General features: G+C 37.0%; 1 protein-coding gene across 9 annotated transcripts in view; it reads right to left on the bottom strand.

The window, feature by feature from the left end:
• The window catches only part of FOXP2 (forkhead box P2), a 417,926-nt gene that overhangs the window by 7,813 nt on the left and 387,613 nt on the right, over positions 1-22,500 (bottom strand). For all 9 annotated transcript variants that reach the window (XM_065697217.1, XM_065697620.1, XM_065697714.1 and 6 more), the window contains one exon: positions 22,060-22,223. In XM_065697217.1, the coding sequence (XP_065553289.1) occupies positions 22,060-22,223 (164 nt within the window). The remainder of the gene's footprint in view (positions 1-22,059; positions 22,224-22,500) is intronic.

Genomic DNA, 22,500 nt, shown 5'->3' with positions numbered 1-22,500 from the left:
AGGTCATTTAAAAATTACTTTCATCACTAAAAAACAACTGAACTGTGTCTTCTGAAAGGTGGAGAAAAACCATTCATCTGTTTTTACGGCAGCACAAGTAAGTGTGTGCCTTGAGATATAAGGGACCTTTGAGAAGGTTGGGTTTTTTACTTAGTATCTTTTTTTAAACATTTGTAAGTGTTGAAAAGAACTTCTGAATCATAGAATCATAGAATCATAGAATAGTTAGGGCTGGAAAAGACCTCAAGATCATCTAGTTCCAACCCCCCTGCCACAGGCAGGGACACCTCACACTAAACCATCCCACACAAGGCTTCATCCAACCTGGCCTTGAACACTGCCAGGGATGGAGCACTCACAGCCTCCCTGGGCAACCCATTCCAGTGCCTCACCATCCTAACAGGAAAGAATTTCCTCCTTATATCCAATCTAAACTTCCCCTGTTTAAGTTTGAACCCATTACCCCTTGTCCTGTCACTACAGTCCCTGACGAAGAGTCCCTCCCCAGCATTCTTATAGGCCCCCTTCAGGTACTGGAAGGCTACTATGAGGTCCCCACACAGCCTTCTCCTCAGGCTGAACAGCCCCAACTTCCTCAGCCTGTCTTCATACGGGAGGTGCTCCAGTCCTCTGATCATCCTCGTGGCCCTCCTCTGGACTTGTTCCAACAGTTCCATGTCCTTTTTATGTTGAGGACACCAGAACTGCACTCCATTTAGGCTTCAAATTCAGGTATTTTTCTCAAAATTGTGGCTGGTTTTTATGTAAGTCTTCAATGTTTCTAATCATGATATAATGCTATATTAATCACTTCTAGATGTTATAACACTATTATTACAATATTCTGTTCCTTAAGTTGCTCCCAAGAAATTTTATTTTGTGCACCTGTATTTATTTCTTCATTATGGTGGCCCTCAAGTGTCTGTACTGGGACCAATACTACTGACTTTCTTCAACGACACAGCAAGTGGGATTGAGTGCACCCTCAGCACGTTTGCAGATGACAGCAATCTGAGTGGAGCAGCTGATCTGGTGGAGAGAAGGGATACCATTCAGAGGGACCCTGAAAGGCTTGAGGAGTGGACCTGCATGAACCTCAGGAAATTCAGTACAGCCAAGCATAAGGCCCTGCACCTGGGCCAATCCCCAATATCAATACAGGCTGGGGGGATGCAGGGATTGGCAGCAACCTCCCAAGAATGACCTGAGGATACTGGTGGATGAAAAATCGGACATGAGCTGGCAATACGCACTTGCCACCCAGAAAGCCAAACTCCTCCTGGGCTGCATAAAAAGAAGTGTCACCAGCTGGCTGAGGGATGTGATTCGCCCCCTGTACTCTGCTCTGAGATCCTACCTGGAGTACTGCGTCTAGCTCTGAGGTCCCCAGTACTAGGCATCATGGACCTGTTGGAGTGGGTCTAGAGAAGGGCCACAAAAAATGGTCAGAGGGCTCTAACGCCTCTCCTAAAAGAAAGGCTGAGAGAGTTGGGGTTGTTCAGCCTGAAGAAGAAAAGGCTCTGGGGAGACCTTATTATGACCTTTCAATACTTCAAGGGGGCTTTGTAAGAAAGAAGGAGGATTTTTACCAAGGCCTGTAGTGACAGAACAAGGGACAACATTTTTTAACTTGAGACATAAGGAAGAAATCTTCTACAGTGCCGGTGGTGCGACACTGGAACAGTTTTTGCCCAGGGAAGCTGTGGATGCCCCGTGCCTGGAAGTGGTTGGATGGGGTTTTCAGCAACCTAATGTAATGAAAGATATCCCCACCCACAGCAGAGGGCTTGGACTAGATCTTTAAATGTCCCTTCCATCCCAAACCACTCTATGATTCAATGCTATGCTTTCCTTTCCATGCTTAAAAAATGTTGACTACAGAACTTTCATTTTTTACCATATGAGTTCAGTTCCTTTAAAGGTGGTGTCCAGGTTGTTTTTATTACATTTATGTGGTTGGAATGCTGCCACTGTACAAATAGGGAAGATTACAAGATATAGCCATTAAAAAAGCACTACACACGGAGATACTAGTTCCCCTTGTGCTCTAATTTTTTAGTATGGAGGACTTCTTTTTTGCAAGGACAGTTCAAAGACTGTTTTGATGACTAATCTGTGAAAGACTTAATAGCTTAAAACACTAGTATTTTTTGTCAACTATACGTTCTTCCAGATCAACAGTAAATCAAGACCAAATCAATCAGTTCTGTTTTTCCACGCAAATATAAATTTCATAGGCTTTTCTACCAGCAACTTGAGAGTACAGCTTGTAGAAAATGCTGCCATACAAACTTTCTGGAAGTGTAACCACAAGCAATATAACATTGGCTCTTGAAACTAACATTTCTCTCAGGTCTACAGTTTGGTTTTCAAAATCAGAGGTTGAAAGGCAAAGTTCAGGCATGTTGTATAGAGACGTAAAATATCTTCCATTTCTAGCATTTTCTGTATATTTTGAGGAGGAAGTAACTACACAAAATACATATGAAAAACAAAACCTTTTTTCTTTTCTTTTCCATAAGCAAAACAAGATTTGACCACTCATCTTTTAAATTGCTGAATACATTCCTATCATCTTGACAACTTTCAGTATAGCACGATATATCTCAAGATATTCATTGTACATAGAAAGCAAAATATTGATTGGTATTTGTAACTAACATGACAATTTGTGTCTATGTTTCAATACATTTAAACATAAATTCCAAAGAGTATATGCCATGTCTTTTTATTAATAACTATGCTACTTAACTAACAACAAGCCATAGCTCAGTGATGTCTGAGTTCTGATCAAAACTTATCTATAAACAATTGGAATCTGTATTTGAATGATGCGCAAATTGATGGAACATCCCTGTGTTCAGAACTAGTCAGTATTTTTCATTAATGACACAGAAGATAGAATAGAAAGCATGGTTATTATCTTTGCAGATGTCAATAAAATGGGAGGTAGTGCAAGCACGTTAATGAAGATGATGAAATTTCAAGTATGTGGCAACTTGAGAAAACCCAGGTAGAGGTTTAGAAAAACATGTTATATACAAAGAAAGGCTGAAAGAAGGATGACTTAGGTTATAGAATGAGCAACAGGTCAGATGCTAGAGAACTGAGTTCAGTCACTGCTAAACTCTTTGGCAGAATAAAGGGATGACAAAGTTACTTCTTAGTGAGTATTATTTCAATATCATGTTCAGATGTCCTCATCAAAATGGCTGTCTCCTATTGAACAAATGCTGGCAAACTAAACCTCTACCTAAGCTCAGGACTAACAGTGCAGTGTAATAAACAGAGGAGATGCCTGCAGCAAAAGCAAAAATACTATACAGCAGTGCTACACTATTTCAAAGAACTTTTTGGCAAAGATATAAACAAATGAACAGACTCATTCCACCTTCTTTACAATTGGTGGTTCTACTGTTATAAAAGAAAACTTTCCCTGTACTCCAGCACTTTCAAAATGAAACTCTGTGAGACGCCTCTGCAACAGAAAAGGATTCTAGTAACATGGAGAGCTGCCTGCTCATTTCAGAACATTACTTCTCTCTTGCTCATAGATCGCAGAACATGAAGTCCCTCTGTCTCTGTGTCTGCCGCAAATACACACTCTTCTGCATGCTTTACAGCTTTACATGGAGATTTTTCTCTCACTCCTGCAACTGGCAAACTACAACTTGATGTTATCATGCTCTCAGATGTACACTATATTCTTAAAGACATCACTGTTTATATTATTTAACTGGAACAACTGCCAGGTGCCAGGAGACAGGTAACAGTTGCTGAACAGTTACAGAGGCCTCAAGAAGATCGTTTGTAGGCTGCTGGAGAGGAGATTTGAGGCTTCAAAGGAAAAAGACAGATAACAGGACAGGCAGCTGAGGGATAAATATACACTAGGAAGGAATGTATAAAGTAACTTCCAAATATTTAGAGATGAAGCCGAATTCCCAAAGCCTACAATAACTCTTCTGATACAAGGTGAACTTGTCTTATGAGTTTCGCACAAGATAAGCCTGATCCTGCCTTAGGAAAACTTGTAGTGTTACAGCTACTAAAATCCTGATAAAATCTAGACAACAGAAACAAGTGTTACATTCAACTTATAAACATTGGAACTTGTCCTGTTGCTGACAAGAAAACAACCAGATCCTATAACAGAGTACATGATTTCTTAATTAAATTGAGTTGAGCTGGTGTCAACAAGGAGAAAGATACTTGGTGCAATATTCTCAATTATGGATAGCATGTTTTCTACTGAGGTTTCATGTCATACCAGCTTTAATATAAGGGGATACTGAATACAGAAAAACAGCAGTGAGAAAGCAGGACAACAAAATATAAATCATGGTAATAAACAAGGTTTGGACTCGATTAGTAGAAATAGTGCTCACCCCAGGTTTTCAATAGAAAATACATCTTGTCTTTGGAAAAAATATTAAGCCAGACAATGTGTTTTACAGCCATCAGCAGTGAGGTACTACAAAGACTCTTCCCTTTTCCTAAACCAGAGATGTAACAATTGAAGTTTCACTGTATATCTATCATCCAATTCTATAGTGGGGAGGAGGGGGAAAGCAGGCAAGGTGTTCGGTGTTGAATTCTGAAACCCACTGAGGAAATGCCACAACCCCTCCAGGATTCCCAATGGTATCTGGGTCCTCTAAACATTGTTGCCCATATTCACCAAAAATCTCTAATGTTCTGTTAAAATCATTTAAGGGAAAGCGCTGTGGGACACCATGACAGAGACATGTAGTCTCTCAGACAGCTAAGTCAATGTAAAGACTGGCACTGAAAAGACTTTGCTCTTGGGTTTGTACTGAAGAGGTGGTAGATGCTGAGAGAGAAAAGCTGCCCAGGTCCATGTGCTTACTTGTGAGCTTTTTAGCCAAGCGTATGTTTTGCAGCAAGTCATGTAATTTTTTTAAGACCTTTCAGTGCATTTTTTATTCCACACAGGGGCTGTAATAATCAGTCTAAAATCGTAAAAGGGAGGCTTTTTCCTGGGTTGCAGCTGAAAGTATTTTGCATTGCTACGGTGACCTAGGTACCTAGTAACACTAGAGTTTTTTACTTCGGTATTCAATGGCACAAAGGGCAATAAATTAGATGATGTCTTGAAGTCCCTCCCAGGCTTATTTTCTATGAGACTTTAATTTTGATACTATTGACTCACAAGCTTTTCTAATGCTTCATGCAGAAGTATATAAAGACGATGAATTTTCTGGAACTCAGCTGAAGAAAGCTTTCCCAGGGGAATCTTTGGGACTGAACAGTTTCTAAGCCATACGTGGTATGACAACCTCGGGTGATTATTTCTTTAAAGATTTTGTTTGCCTCTTAAAGTAATAAAGATTTTTAAAAGTTAAAAAAATAAATAAATAAATTAGATAGCTCCCAAACAACTTTAACCACTTCCTAAAACAAATGATGTACAGTTTGACACATTCTTCCTTACAATTCTGTAGACAGCCTTAGCCCACAGACATTATACCTTCAAAACCGGCTGGTTAATGTGCAGATACTCTTCCAACCGTACTACTTCTTCAGTGTCTTTACTTCCATTACATTGACTATGCTTCAATACAACAAAAGAACAAACAGAACATGCTATACTTGGGTAGCAGTATCTTTGACAGAACTGCACATTTCCAGTGTAACTTTTAACTTTGAACACCTGCAATTTTTATTTACATTTTTATTTATCACCGACACTGCCCTCAATTCTTTCATGCTGTAGGCATCCTACAAGTGCTATTTTGACTCAGCCACACGAAGTGCCCTGTATACTTTAGGAGGAGATATTAAAAAGATTCACACCTACAGAATTCTTCAAACTGTGGAAGCCTGACAATTTCTGTGTACAAGTCAACAAGGGAAGCTACTCAACACAATAATACTGTGGCTGAACTAATTCTTTCTGTACATTCCTGTATTTTAGTATTTGAAGAACATTTTTAATCTTTATTTTTTTCTGAAGCATCTTGACTAAAGATTTCTCTGTGCTAACATCTAACACTGTATAAAGTGTTTTCCTAGTATAACCTGATGAAACACAAATGATTTACAACTTCCATTACTTTTAAAGCTGTGACTTTTGGTATACTTTACTATGAAAATACTTTTCAACACATTTTATTTAGCAAAATGATAATCACTGTATTATAGAGGTAGTAACTGACCTCTTTGTTGTGATGTGGGTTGTTTAGTTTGCTTGTTTGGTTTTTTTTTTCTAGTAGATCTGAGCTAGCACTGCCTCAGGAAGAGCTGTATCTCACCTTGCCAGTACAGCTGTAGGTCTGTAGGATATTCTATAGCAGTTTAAAAAGAAAAGCTTTCCTTTCCAATCAATTTTTCCTGATCCAGAATTTTTATATTTATGCTTTAGTAGGCAAATGGAGACAAATCCTCAAATCCTACAGTATTTTCCAGATATCTAATTCTATTACTTTGACTTTCTACAGTTTCATGCTGTTATAAAAAGTTTAGTATTTTTCTTAAGTAGAAGTGAATTGTTTATTGACATGAATATGTACAGCCATGTAGGAAAATACTAATCCGAATACTAAGAAAGGGAAGAAAGAGTATTAGATGAGTAATTAAATACAAATTCAGTAATGCTGCAACTGTCACTGAATCCATTATTATTTTTCCTTGAACATCAGGAATCACAGAATCACAGAATCCCAAGGGTTGGAAGGGACCTAAAAAGATCATCTAGTCCAACCCCCCTGCAAGAGCAGGGTAACCTACAGTACATCACACAGGAACTTGTCCAGGCGGGCCTTGAATATCTCCAGTGTAGGAGACTCCACAACCCCCCTGGGCAACCTGTTCCAGTGCTCTGTCACTCTTACAGTAAAGAAGTTCTTCCTGATGTTAACGTGGAACTTCCTATGCTCCAGTTTACACCCATTGCCCCTTGTCCTATCACTGGATATCACTGAAAAAAGCCTAGCTCCATCATCCTGACACCTACCCTTTACATATTTGTAAACATTGATGAGGTCACCCCTCAGTCTCCTCTTCTCCAAGCTAAAGAGACCCAGCTCCCTCAGCCTCTCCTCATAAGGGAGATGTTCCACTCCCTTAATCATCTTTGTGGCTCTGCGCTGGACTCCCCCATGTACATTCACATATACTGAAATGCTGAAGAAGCATTGTTATTTCTAGATAAAATAATGCCTATATGGAAATCTCAACCTGTAAGCATGAAAGGGGGGAAGTACCTATTGTCACATATCCTTATCAGGCAGCTGAGGGTGTGCTACCTCATTTCACTAAGGACAGGGTGAAGCTATAACATCATGATGGAAGAAGACTGGAAATGTGATGCCTATAGAAGCACTGCTCCTCAGTGGAGATATTTCTGGATGCGTTTTGCCAACTTGCCACTTTCAAATTATAACCTTCCACCCTGGGTCCTCCAAGAGCTATGTTGAGAAAAAAAAAAAAGCAGCAGCAATCTTTTCTTCTCTCAAATGCAACATTGAAACACACAAAAATATCTTATAACATACTTTTTTTTATATCTATCATCTTATCCATCACCAGGATTTAAAGTCTACTGTGGTGGACCTGGTGCACTGAATTGGTGGTGGAAAGCAGAGACAACAGCCCTAGCTGGCAGGCACTGTTGCAGATTGACAGGAGGTAAGAGTGACTGGAATAATTAATTAGGCCACTAAAGTTTGTCTTCTTTAGTACATCGCTAGAGGAGACAGCGTAAGATGAAATTAATGATCAGTGGTCACAAAGTGCCTCTGGTGGATCAAGCAAGGTATAAAGACAAGTAAGAATGAGTTTGTGTAAGCCTATTACTGCTTTTACAACCTTGAAGACTAGAGATTTTCTTTCCTATTGATAACAGGGGCTGATAAAATTTTGTCAGCGACTGCAAAAGAAGTTACTGTTCTCCATGCATTCTCTTCAACTGTTCTAAGATATAAAGTAGGTGAGTCCCTCTGGGGGAAAAGAAGATCACAAACCCCATCATTGCTAACTGCACAAAATTGGTCTGGCAAACACTTTTCTTTTGTGATACCTTAGAAAGACGCATCATTGCAAGAGGATCTTCCTTACTCAGTGCAGGGCATGGCATTTCATAAAGTTCATCCTGGCCCAGTCCTTCCATCCACACAAGTCCTGTTAATGGATTTCCTATCCTATACATACAGACTGCTCCCCTTAATCTGATGTCATCTGCAAACCTGATGAGGAGGAGGTCCATATTCCAGGACATCAATAAAGATGCTAAAAAGTACAGGGCCCAGCATATTCTTATGTCCCAGGAGAAATCAGAGAATACCCAGGTTTTGCAAATAGAAGACCAGAGTAAAAGGCAAGAACAATTACTAATGGGATATGATGCTCTTGCATGAACACGGCAGAGGAAAGCTACTCTTGAGTTCATACATGTATCTAGTATCAGGGGAAAGGGGGACAGCAGGAAGATACTTGTTAATATCTGAAAATGTGAACATGATAGTATTTTAAAAAAGAATATGCCACAAGCTACACAGATGGTCCGAAAATGAGGAACAAACATTAAGAAGGCAGTTTAATGCCAAAGTCCAAAAGGTGATTTTATCTGTATCTTTTTGATTTTAGAGGAATATAGATTACAGAAAATATTGAGATATTACACTTCTATTAACAGGAAAAAACTCTCAGACCTTTGTAAAAATCACTTAGAAACTCATTGGTTAACAGGACATTCATTCCCAATTAATCCGGGCACAACTACGAAAATTTTGTCTTGCTCATATTTGCACATATAAAAAGGTTCTGGATTTCAACATTAGCAATTTTGCTTATGCTGTAGACTACCAAGAGTGTACAAATTTTCAAAGATCTAATAAAAAGATTTTAGAGCTGGGAAAACTCCATGTCTTATTTGGGGAAAAAAAAAAAAAGAAAAAAAAAAGATTTTAATGAACTAAAATTGAGAAATGGGGCTGTAAGCAGTCACAAGAATATCAGATGGAGATTAGGAGTGATTAGGAGCGACTGAAGGCAGAATAAGAAATGAGGGAAAGCCAAAGACATGAAGACAAATGGTTTCCTGGGATGAAATCCAGATCTCATTTAAGTCAATGGCAAAATTCCCCTTGACTTCATTAGGGCCATGATTCCACTTGTGAAGTTTATTCACAGCAGAAGATGTAAGTGAAATAAGCAAGATATTTTGACAGAAACCTTGGGGAGAAGGAGGAATGACCAAAGGGAATATACACTGAACCACGTATTTTTCTAGTAGACAAATGAGGTGGAATAACAAGTATATGCAAGACCACTAATTTTACTTGCCCTATGAGGCTTCTAAGAGTAATACAATAGTAAATAAGGAGAGCTGACGGATGTATTTTAATTTGCAAATTCCTGCGAGAAACTTCAAAAATCTAACTCATACTCAAATTAGACATAAAGATTTGCCAGTAACAAAACTAGATGATAGAAGAACAAAAGATTAATTCACAATATGCAGGTAGGTTAACAGTGAGAATTCTCTAAGATCCTACATTACATTTCTATCGTGAACATAATAAAGAATATCTCAGAAGAAGATATAAACAGAAGTAACAACACAATATATTTAAATTATTCGTATGTAAAGTTAACTGTGAAAAAAATAACACAGCTGACAATCCATGGCAGATCAATTTACTGTTGACAAATAAAAGAAAGAAAATAAATTACCCATGTACCTCTATCTACTGCAACCACTTATTAGGAATCCTTCAATGGTGCCTCTCTCGAAGAAGTCAAACCCCAGTATGTTAGACTAACTGGGAGAGCATAATGACAGTGACAATAATATAAAACATGCTTATGTATTTATAGTAGGCCCTCACTTCAACTTGTATGTTCAAGGTACTTGACTACGTTTTAGCTATTACTCATTCATCTCATAAACAATATAGCAGAATCCAGAAAAGGAAAACAGAAGTGACCTATGACATGCTAAATGTATCTCTGTGAGGAAACATTAAACATGATAGGAGTGATTTAATTTAGCTGTCACTAAAGTCAACACAAAAGGAGTAGCAGTTTGGAGATATGACTAAAAGTGATATATTAGAAATGTCGATTAAAGGAAATAGAGTGAAAAAAAGCAAATGTTCACCTTCACTTTACCCATACATAAGTTAATATGGCATATTTATAATAATTTTTTCATTAGTTATACCAGTACCAACTTCTAATAATTACAAGGCACAGAGCTACTGCTAAAGAAAGTTTTTAGAATCAGTAAATTACACAGATAATGAGTTGTGGGTTTTTTTTAATTTTATTAAATATTTTAATAGTATTAAAATACTTAAGTATTCAGTAATTCCGAGATGTCATCTGCCACTACTCTACAGGAAAAAACCTTAAGGCATATTGACCTTCACACTGCAGAAGCCAGTCAGCCATTACTTCATGAAGATCAAGAGCAAATCTCTCTTTCTTCCTTTCTATACCATAGGCACTTCCCAACTCAGGGATGATTTTGTGATGCTTATCTACAAAATACGCCAATACATTTGATCCTAAAGTGGCTGGAGATGGAGCTTAGTGCTTCTTGCCCTACCAGTTTGGCCATGCCAAAATTTTTAGGAATCAAGTTCTGATTAAGAAGATGATATGACATAGATTTTCTGATTCTAGTGACTTACTAAAATTCCCATCCTTGACACTGGCTTGCTCCCTTTGGTGTCTAAATAAACGTATTTTTTCTGTGATAGAACCACAAAAAAGTAGGAACTTGACTAGAAATTAGCTTAGGGCACAGGCCTCTAAAGTCTTTCAAACTGTCAACTACATCTAGCTCAAACGTCAAAAGTTAACATGCTAAACAAAGAAAAGGATTAGGCAGAAAGAGCACAGAAGTTTTAAAGGTAAAAATTCAAAGGAAAATGACAAAGGACTAGAGATTTGAGTGTCTGAATATTTTTGTCGTTGAAGAACCATTGAAAAAGAGCAAGCCTGAAGACAACAAAGTTTAAGAAAAGAGGCTACGGATCTGGCACGCTCTGTAGTATCTAATGGTTGGGAAGTACCAGCTACACAGAAACTTAGCAGCAGCAACTAAATACATCAATATTATGTGTGAGTTACAGCAGACGAATGTTCTCTATGTGAAATGTGGAAAGTTATTCAGTGATCCAGGAAAAGCTCAGGGAGAATTTGGACTGTACTATGTGTGGTTTTACTCATCTTAATATAAATGCAGGATATAGAGAATTGCTTTTTCTATTTCTGTTGAAAACTTTTATATCTGTAAAACTCTGCTATCCCAGAAAACGGAGAAGCGAGCAGTTAGATAGTGTGGGACAAAAAGGCTGAAAATAACATCCTTTTACTAACACTTCAGCACACTTTTTTTGGGTATTATAAGTTAATCATCAACATTTGTCTACAATGGCACCTAAACACTGTTCTAATGCAGCAGCAAGGGATTAAATAGCATTACACTTACATCTGAGCATGGTACATTTTTTTCTTCTGTACCAAGACATTTACAAATGTAATAATGAACAATGTATTGCACTGTGTATGTTTTATTTGGCTGGAATATAGTGCCCTGGGAAGCAGAAGTCTGTTGATTGATAAGTCTACTTTATGACTATTTCAAAAGTTTCAGCAGGATGCTACCGAAGTATTTCCTTTCATATGCTAAGTTTCTTGTAGCATTTATTTTTCTATTTTTATTTTTTCTCAATGTTTAAGAGCATGGACTTGAAGTGATGGCTACCTTTCCCTGCTCGAACAAGCCTGGAGAATGGCCAGCCCTTTTGTATTTTTTGTTTTACTGAGTAGTTAACAAGTAGAACCTCAAGTCACACTTGGCAGAGACACATGGGTCAAACTGACCTGTGCAGGACCTGTCTGCACTGCCCTAGATGAGACTTGTCACATTAGTTAAATCTTATGCTCAATATATATTTTTCATTCAATCTTAGAAGTAAGAGTGCTTAAAGATACTTAGCTATGAAAGCTGTTCCAGATTACAAATAAGTGGACTTGGACAATTCAGCTAGTCTCCAGTTACACACAGCATACAGGAAAAGCCTTTCTTTTTCCAGATTTATCATAAGAATTGAAGAAAATATGTCTGGAAGGAACCTCAAGAGATCATATAGCCTCTTTGTCCTCCTTCCCTACACCAAAGTAGGATCATTTATACCTAAAACATTTCTGACCATTTCCAGTGTGTTTTTAGAAGCCTCCAGTATCAGTGGTTCCACTGTGCTGGTACACATATAAGCACTTAATTATTCTACAGTCAGAAAGGATTTATTTTTCTGGTGTCTATCCTAACTCTTCTTGCTGAAATGCTGCTAATCAGATATTTCTTGTCCCATTCCCAGTGGACAAGCTCATTCCCATCTCTGCACAGTGTTCTGCAGACTGTTATAATTTCCAGTTTCTCTCTTCCCTAATATTTTTAGTAATTCCAGAGTCTTCAGAACAGGCCAAACAGAAGAACTCGGTGGAGGATAAAGCTTACTGTTACATACAACATTGATGTTAATTATGCTTTCAAAACCACATACCTTTGTCAGCACATATTCAGTTGGTGACCTGCTATAACTTTTAGAGTTTTACAAATGACTGTGTATCCAGTCATCATCACCTCACATTTAAACCAGAGATTGTTCTCGTACGTAATACTTCAAACTTAATTCTAAATTTTATCAGAACATTTCACAAAATTGCAAAAATTACAAAAAATCACAACATGGAAATATTAATCATACCTCCTATTTTTATGCTATTATTGATTAAAGCTTTAGATTTGAAGAGCAACATGTCTGAAAAATATGTTATATCTGTATGGTCTTTGCAAGAAAACACAAATATAGTCTGCCTGCAGACTGAGCTGATTAGCTGAGAGATCACAGAGCCTGTGTTAACATACCATGCCTCCTAACTGCATATTTCGGTCTGTGCTTAACACAGACTTCTGCTTTCCAGGACACTATATTCCAGCCAAATGAAACATATACAGTGCAATACATTGTTTGTTACCACATCTGTAAATATGTAGCTACAAAATAAGACAAAACCCAGCATGTTTTAAGCTGTAATTTCAGTAACTCCAGATGGATACAGAAGCATAATAATTTCTTTCATGATGCCATGAATAAAAGGGCATGCATAGCAACAGAACACTACTTGATGGGTGCTCATCTCAAGGTCTGTCAGGGCTACCAGTCATGGTTTACCTTTTGGTTTCATCTACCTAATGCCAACTGGCATTGTGTCAAACGCTTCTCTGAACAGTCTGATTCTACCTTGGGAGAATTACTTTGTAAGTAATATACAAATTCCATTCAAACTACATCTGAAGATGCTTTTCAAAAATTAAACAACTCAATAGCTACCTAAAGACTGCAAGAGTTTGGGGATAGGATTTGAAAAACCTTTCTGTTTTGCCTTTCTACAGCACTTACCACAAAAGGGCCCAGTCCATTATTATCACACTACAAAAATAAACCACAACAGTTTAGCTGAATTTAGCTAAAATATGGGCTTTCCCCCCCCCCCCCATAAGAACAGAGAGAAAGAACAGTCACATTATGTACAAATACATATGGAATGCTTTGACAAATTGTTAACACCTGCACAGGAAAATCCGAACTGTGTAGTTTTATGGAATGTCTACCAGAAAGACTAGAAGAATGGACAGTCGTCTGAACCAGAAAGAGCCTGTTGGTCTACCAAAATGAAGATGCAAAGTTCAGTGTGCTCTCTAGAACACATCTGAGAAATAAAGAGTAAGAAAGACTATGTAAGCTACAAAATATGTAAGTTAAACTAAATTGGAATATAGTCTGGAAATTGGAATGCAGCTAATAATCACCAAAGGAATGAAGTTCCACAATGGCTTTTGAGATAGACTATGATAATTTTAAGAAAGGAACAGTATGACGTAGTTATCTACAACAATACTCTGATTTCCTGTGTTCTTAGAAGAAGAGGAGATAAAAGCTCGGGGAACATTTTTTCGGCTGTGATGTCTGATAATGCCAAATTTGCAAGGAATGAGGGAAAGGAGGTAGAAACATAACAAAAAAATAAAAATCAAGTTGGGGGAAGTCCTTAATTACACACAGTACTACTATCACAGCATAATACTGCATCAAAGAAACATTTCCCCTTATCCATCTCAATCAGAAGCTCATGGAAGTCTTTGAAAAGGGTTAGTGAGAGGTCACGATCATACAAAGGTTCGGCTACATCATTAAACCTTTGTTAATGGATACAGTGAAACAAATGAACTTCCTAAGTCTAGGTGAAGGAGAAAGACTACTGGATTTGCTCAGCCTAATTAAGGATACACATTTAATACTGTTGTTAGTTTGAGAAAAACCCTGGAACACCTGTGTTTATAACCCTAACAGAGATTACATCAGGGTCTGTATTTCACGTACATGTTTCCAGCACTGTTCTAAATCACTGACTGCTGTTAAATGCAAATTCACTTTGCCAGAAGATTGTGAGCACTGCTTTTGTATATGGACTTTACCGGGTATAATCACCTTGAGATGTTATTACTTTCATGTGACCTACACATGGGGTTTCACACTGAGATGGTCTTTCTATAAACTCTAAAAGAAAGTGCAATGAAACTGTCAGTCTTTTAAAATATGTAAAGTGCTTAGAGTTAAAATTCTGAAGATCTGACTAAAAGTCAAATAACAACACTTCCTCAGCATAATGGCCTATATTTTTCAATTAACCATTATTTCAATTTATGGATTGTAATTAAAACTACTAGTGTAAACACTATCAACTGGATATAATTGTATGGTTTTATTTCACTGCTTACATGATATGTAAGTGTAAAGATTTTGGACGTGTATTTACAGAAAAAATCTAGAGAGTCTACTTTCAAAAACTACTCAAAATCCAAATGCAATCATCAAAAGGGGGTAAAATTCCTAACTGTAGGTGCATTTTTAGAAATACACTGTTAATGGCACTATCATCTTAGCACGAAAAGCATGAATAGTTTGCCCATACACTGAGAATTTGTGACAGCAGTACCAGAAAGTTTTCAGCAAGATAGCTTCCAGAAAGAATATGTGAAGCCCCCCCCTTCCAGGAGCCTACTAACTTCCACAAGCCAAGCTATAGAGATCTGACTCTTCGCAGCTGAAGACACTATATATATGGAGAGATCTTTTTTTCAAGAATATTGGGAATGTACTGTTAACGTGCAACAATTGGGGCTGGAATAATGCAAAGGAGACATGGCAACCTCTGCTCCGAAGTAAGACATGTAACATTTAAGATGCTAAAGAGGAAATGATAAAGGACTGGAATATCAGTCTTGGAAGATAAGAAAACTGAAGAACAGAAGCAAAACACAGAGGACGAATGGACTGAAAAGTAAAGTAATGCAAAATAATAATAAACCAAATATTTAGGGTAACATTCAAGTGAAAATTATGTCAATATGAGTGGTGAAAAATATTATTAATCAAAGCATCATTGCTTATTTTTCCGTTAGTGCCCATACATGAATGGCTCTGTATGAAGAAAGTAGGGAGTCACAGTCACACCTTAAAGAGTGTACTGTCACATGACTGATACAATTAGTAAAGGCAAAAAAAAAAAATAAAAATTAAATGTTAAGAAAATAGTATGATAAAGTGCTGGACTGCTGGACTTGCCTGTCACTTTCAGATGCTTTGCAGTGTTAGGCAAAGACAAAATCATTTCACTGTGTATTCTCACAACAGAGCTTCCTTCAGTGGGAATATGCTCAGACAAAAGCTATAACCTTTAAGATCCTGTTTCCTAGCTGTTCCTCTTTTTATACAAAAATAAAAATCAATTGTTGTCACAAAGTCTCTTTGCCTATTATCTTCCTTATGTTAGATTTATGAATAAAAATGTGTGAAATTAAATTATACAGGCACTGAAATATCATACGATTAGGTGAAACATTCCTGATGAACGAGGATACCCAGAAATACTGCAATTGCTTCCACATTCATCCACTCAATTACATGCGTCTCACCTATTTAATAATGCTTGTTATATCGCTTTTAATTTATGTGTTTTGAGAGTTTGTTTTCTTATACACTATGTCAAGTCTTCTACAATGAACAAGACACTTGGATCATAGCAGTCTCCTAGAACAGAACAAGCCTACAAGGTAAATGCAAAAAGATCATGAAATGGACAATGCAATGATAACAAAAAAAAAAAAAAAAAAGAGGGGGAGGGAAGACAGGGGATCGGAACATTATGAAGTTAAAGAAACAAGGGAATGAAAGGGATTTAAACAGGAATGATAGGTAACCTACTGTAAGTGGTGTGAAAGCTTAACAGTGGGGGACTGGAATAATCAGATATGGGAACAACCTGACAATGGAATGCTTTCAAACTGAAGCACCTCAAAAGTAAATGATCTTAGAGCAGAATAATCATATTTGCCTCTGGGAATAAAATTTAAAGATAAAAAAGTTTGAAAAAAAAAAAAACCCAAACCCAACCGCAAGTTTGATGATTATGCAGATAGAACTGCAAAAAGAAAATGATCCAGTCAGAGCAAGAGTGGGAAAGGTAAAGCAGTAGGGCTGGGAATGACAACAGAATACAAAAGAAAAGGTGACTGAAACCACAGATGGTTGGAACTCATATTTTCACAGACAGAACTGAAGATGAAGGACACCACTGGACAAGCTCATTTTTAGTAACTCATTGACTCTTACTCTTGTTCATTTAGTAAAAAGTTATTACTTCTCACAACAACCTTACATAGTATTTTCCAGAAACAACCTTAAAGTTCATGGGGTATATGTGTGTCTTGACATTTGGCTTCAAACAATTCCTGTCCTACAGAATACAGCATTACAGTACCTGAACACAAAGTCATCATGAGATGAGACTGTATGAATTCACTTTTTAAGACTGGACTCTAAAAAAAAAAAACAGTTTTTGTTTTCACTGTGCTTTTTTAAAAACAATCAACAATTAAAATTCTAGAAATTAGAATGACATTCATTATCTCCAGGATTCTGGATTTGCTGTTAGGACTAGATCAGTTTCGTAAATCGAGAATATAAAAGATTAGTTGCATTGTCTTCAGTGTACACTCTCATAGAGTGTGAGGAGAGAGAAAACCGTAACGAAAGTCCCTTCCACAAAACCTCACCAACAGGATATTTGTGTTCACTATCTCCTCTGCTAACTCTTCCCACTTGTTAAATGAACTGCAGTGGGGTTTAACAGAATGGCATAACTACCTCACTGTTTCCTATGGTGAAACTACATTTTCTGATGACCAATTTCTTTTTGTTTCCTCAAGCGCTATGAGCAGCTATGCAGTTTAAAATTTTACCTTTTTCCCCCAGATTTATATAGTGAAGTAAACCAGGAGTTTGCATGATGTATTTGCCAAAATATTAACACGTGGACTAGAGATGCACTAAGTGTTCTGGTGATAAACACCCTGGTCTGTGCCACTTGCAATAATCACTTAAGGGTGATCAATCTTCTACAAAAGCACAAAGACCAGGAACATAGTTGAAGTTGATTTTCATCCCTGATATTCTATCAGTGAGAGTGAGAATTCTTGAACATATAACAAAGAGAGGAAAAATAATAGCATAATGCTGATTTCGTGATGATCCTGATGTTCACTGAAGAATCTAAACGTACTGGCTCTGAAGGAACTGCATTTTGACTCCCTCCAAAACTCTTCACCAGTACACTTGCTACGATGCAGGTTAAAAGAGTTATCACTAATTATCATGAGTTGAAATGATCATGATAACAATTCATGAGTTATCATGAATTGTTATTACTGTCGCAAGTACCATTCCATGTCTTACCCAATGTTGTTGTTTCAGGGACAATGAAAGTTCTTCCAGTTTCCCATAGCCATGCAGCTTTAATTGTACTTGTTTGGATGGATGTGGTTGGTTTTGTTTGCTTGGGGTTTTTTTGTTTTGTTTTGGGTTCTTTGGTTGGTTGTTTTGTTGTTTTTTTACTTCAGAAGTCTGCACTTATACCCCAAAGGTATGTGATGTGGAGCCTCCAATGAAATCCATGTACAACTGTTATGCAAGATTAGAGGCACCTAGTTCTACATAAGTAACGGGGTTTTTGTACATGAAATACCTTCCTTTGTGTTTGTCACTTTGAAACTTGTGCTTACCAGCTAAAGTCCACAGTATTTTGGAGTAGCCCATGTTCAAAAAATGAAGGAAGACAACAGTCTTTCATATTGATTTAAATGAAAAGGTAATCGTCTGAAATGGATTGTTGCCAACTGATACTAGAGGAAATAGGAATTCTGAACAGAACATTAATGTTCATAACAAGTAACTTCTTTTCTCAGTGAAGATTTATGTCAAGGGAGCACTTAGTGCCCACATCAACCTACCAGGAATATGATTTGAAGTCCAATCAAAGATAGAACTTGGATTTAATACTACTGAAACACAGAAAGTAAACTTAGGATTTGAGATTCCACTAGTGATATGCTGCATATTGGATGATAGAATTACTGTCTTTAGTCAGACTTGGAATGGAAACTGGGATGCATGCTGCATAAAATTTCATCTGCTTTAAGGAACTATTAATACAGGAACTATCTCAACTACCAGGCCATGGTCGTATCGATCACCTAAAACTTACTGTAGTATTTTAAAGTGTTAAGAAATGGAGCACATTATATATCATTACCCAAGGCAGGAACTGTAAAGCTTTTAAAGTACCACTGCCCTAAATACACCGGCTGGGATTCACTGCACTTAGCAAGCATTTAAATTTTCTACATTTACCTGAAGTTATATCCCTACCTTCATTCTCTAGTTAATGAACAGAGACTATTTTCTAAGTAAGCCGATTCACCCACCTATTTTAGGTATCTGTCCACAGATGGATAAAGTGATGGCTCTAATTGCTTTTACTACTGTTTCAAAAACCAGATATGAAGTACCAGGTTCAAATCCAAAGACTGGAATAATTTACCCACTTTCTGACACAGAGTAGCTAAGGTGTTACACTAGCAGAAATCAATTTCTCTGATAATGTTCTCATGCTCAAAGAACAGAAATACTGACTACTGTACACACACATACACACACTCTTCATTATGTTTATAAAAAAATAAATTTATGCTCAATAAATAAATGTGAACATTCCAAAATAAGAAACATACCTGATAGAATTTTAACAACCAAATGCCTGAGATGCTTGGTTTTGACACTGTCACTGGGACTCTTCACATTTCCTGCTGATACTCTAATACCAAACAAATGTCTCTCCCTGGAAGCTTGTCTCAACTCCAAACTCTGCCCCTTCCCAGCTGAAGGCTCTGATCTCTAAACTGATGCAGCCTCTTGCCTCTTTCCCTAATATCATGCTCAGTTGCTCCTGGCTGCGCGCCAACTTCAAGATGGCAGGAAATGTAATTGCTCAGCATATTCCTGGTGGTGTGGCTAGTACACTTTCCTGGGAATCAGGAGATGGAGGTTTCATCTACTTGGAAATTAACAAAGCCACTGACTTCACAGGTGAGTGCAGTAATTATGACCGCCTCAACAACATTTCTCCAGGGCAGAAAAACCCAGACCTCTTGGTTGAACCTTCTCAGGAAGCTACAAGTATGTGGATGCTTTTGGCAGTAAAATATATTTTTTCTAGTATATTAAATATTTTTCATTAAAAAAACTCCAAAGCCTGGGATTATGTAATCTATGTAGGTAATGTAAAAACTAAAATGTACCTTCACTGTTGCCCTATTCCTTATTTATTTTATTCTGTCATGCTTTCCCTATGTTCTTTTCTCATTTACTTAAGTGATGACCTTTCACAAACTGAGGGGCCCTGGCCACTGGAGACAAGGAAGCTATCTCTCTTCTTCCTTTTCCTTCTGCCTCTTGCACAAGTCTCTTCCTTCCCTGACTTTTCCTTGTAAATTGCATTCACTTCCTTTTTTATATTCTCAGCTCCATCAGTAAGGAGAGAGCAAAAATTTATAAATGAATAGGTATCTAGTCCTAGCCTGTATCTTTTGGCCGACAATTCTTGGTCTTTCAGAAGGCCAATAATCTTGCACTAAATTTGGTGCAAGGGATGAATAAGCATAACCTCTTTCTCTAGCGATATCTCAGTGCATTTACATTCTGTTGCTTCAATCTCTCAGAGTTGTAAGTTTCAAAAGACCCAGTGTAGCAAGTCCCGAAACTGTCTGTTTTGACAAATGATATATCACAGAAATGAGAGAGGAAGGCTGAATCGTGTAACTCATGGGTGTAACTCAAGTTATCTATCTCCCTTTTTTTTATAGGCAACAATATGCAGTATTTTAGCTATCAACACATCTATAAATGTAGCCATATCTACATAATCATATGCACAGATATCTCAGTTTATCCAGCAGAATGGCAGACAGCATATAGGATATGTAAACAGATCTGCCAAACACTTAGAAAACAACTTTAATAACAAGTGTCATTCTTTTCTGTAAAGTAGCTGTTTTTAACACACATGATCTAACTCTTGTTTGCTCTTTAAAGTTTTATTGTCTTGGCATTTTATACAGGAAGAGAGCATTAGCATACTCAGGAGAACTGCTAAAAGTAAAAGGCCTCAAGCTACCCACTGCATGGTTGATAGCATAAAGCATGGGATATAAAAACTTTTGTCTGATTGCTCACTTTACTTGTTTTAGAGTAGTGTTACTCTCAAGAGCATATATTCATGTTCTTTCTACTTCAAGTTTTATTACTTCTTTTGTATTATTTAATACATCTAAAGACACTTTCAAAAGACAAATTTTTCCATTTTGAAAAAGTAATGGTTTGGAACCTGATAAAATACATGAATGTTCACAGTATATTATTTTCAAAGGCAAGTAGAATAAATGTGCAATAAAACAATTAAATGTGTGACAATAAACATTTCTGTGTGATCACGGATATATTAACATGCCAAACAAAAGAAGAAAAACTAGGCAAAATATTCCACCTAAAAAAAAAGAGTTGGATCAAAATAGATTCTTTACACACCAGAGCATAAGTAAAAAGGGAGTTTGGTCTCAATTACTGTTATTGCTAAATATCCCAGTCTAGAAATTAAAATTAACATTAAAAATGGGAACGAGAAAATGAATGAAGAAAAGGCAAATTGGATCAGCTATTTTAAACACAGAAAAAAGTCAATATTGTACACGCATGTTAAAAATCATCCTACAGTAAACTTAAATCTACGTCTACTTAGATATCACACTGCTAATTATTATATAAATAACCTGGGAAACAATACCTCCAAGATACATGTTTTACTATTTAGTAAACAAGAAACTGCCATGTTTGACATCACTGATTAAGGCCAGGCATTTCTAAAGCTTCAGACACATTTCTGAAATCCACAATACATCAATTTTTAATACTTCCACTCTCTCAGCTCCATTAAAAAGATGGTAGGGGAAAGATTTTAGAGTAATTAATGATATAGTTAGCTGCTAAATATTAATAGGAATCGTAGTCTTGCATAAAATATAACATATAAACCTTGCCAATACAGACGCACCAGTAATTAAACTTGAATATGTAATTACACTGATTTATACGACAGGCAAAAAGTTACACTTTACTGGCTTCTATGTAAACTGTGGGCAACAGTTAAACTTTGAATTTTATGGTTTATATAAATGAGCAATATCTCTACTACAGTTCATAAATGGTTTAGAGACTCATAGTTAAAATTACAACTAATTCCAACATGAACACTCTGACTATATCTTCCAAACCAGACTGTGAAAATGACCACCGAGATCAGCCTCCTGTTACATTCAATGCCCACAAGCAAGTTGAAGAGGCAAAAAAAAAAAAAATAAAGGGGAAAAAAAAAAAAAAAAGCAGCAATGTTACACCAATTTACTACAAAGTAAATGAAGACTCATCTATTTAAATGCTGTAACATAAATGTTTAGTTTCAAACATACACTTCCAGACGTTTCACTTACCATGTCTCAAAGCACTTTTGAGTAATATTGTGTCTTAGACTAAGGCATTTTTTTCTTGAAGGGATGCTAACTGCACTTACATGTGAGGCTGAGGAGAGCAGCCCGGACTGCTATTTCCATTACTGTCAATGTGATCCAGTGAACCATTGAGATCTTCATGGACTGCCTGCAGTAAGCCACTGGATGCGTTATTTATCAATCCTGGGTTACTAAGTAATGGTAAACTACTCTCTGCCAGTGCAGCCTACCAAAATGAAGAGTAAAAATAAAAAATATTAGTCCACACATACACAAATCACTTCTAAATGTTCATACATGTATGAATGTACACACACAAAGCAGCTCATTTTGGGTAGTTGCAGAGGTGGTCAGAAGGATTCTGTGCATTTTCCAGTTTTCACATTCTGAACGTAACAGCATCTCTATTTCCAGTTTACTATTTCTCTGACATAAGTTTCATTATTTCCCATTATTATGTTCCAATATTCATGGCACTTTCTAGTTTTACATTATTTTTTGAC

The sequence above is a fragment of the Lathamus discolor genome, chromosome 1, assembly GCF_037157495.1.
Source record: "Lathamus discolor isolate bLatDis1 chromosome 1, bLatDis1.hap1, whole genome shotgun sequence".
Classification (NCBI taxonomy): Eukaryota; Metazoa; Chordata; class Aves; order Psittaciformes; family Psittacidae; genus Lathamus; species Lathamus discolor.
Note: the sequence above shows the minus strand (reverse complement) of the source record. Positions and strands in the feature narration are given on the sequence as shown.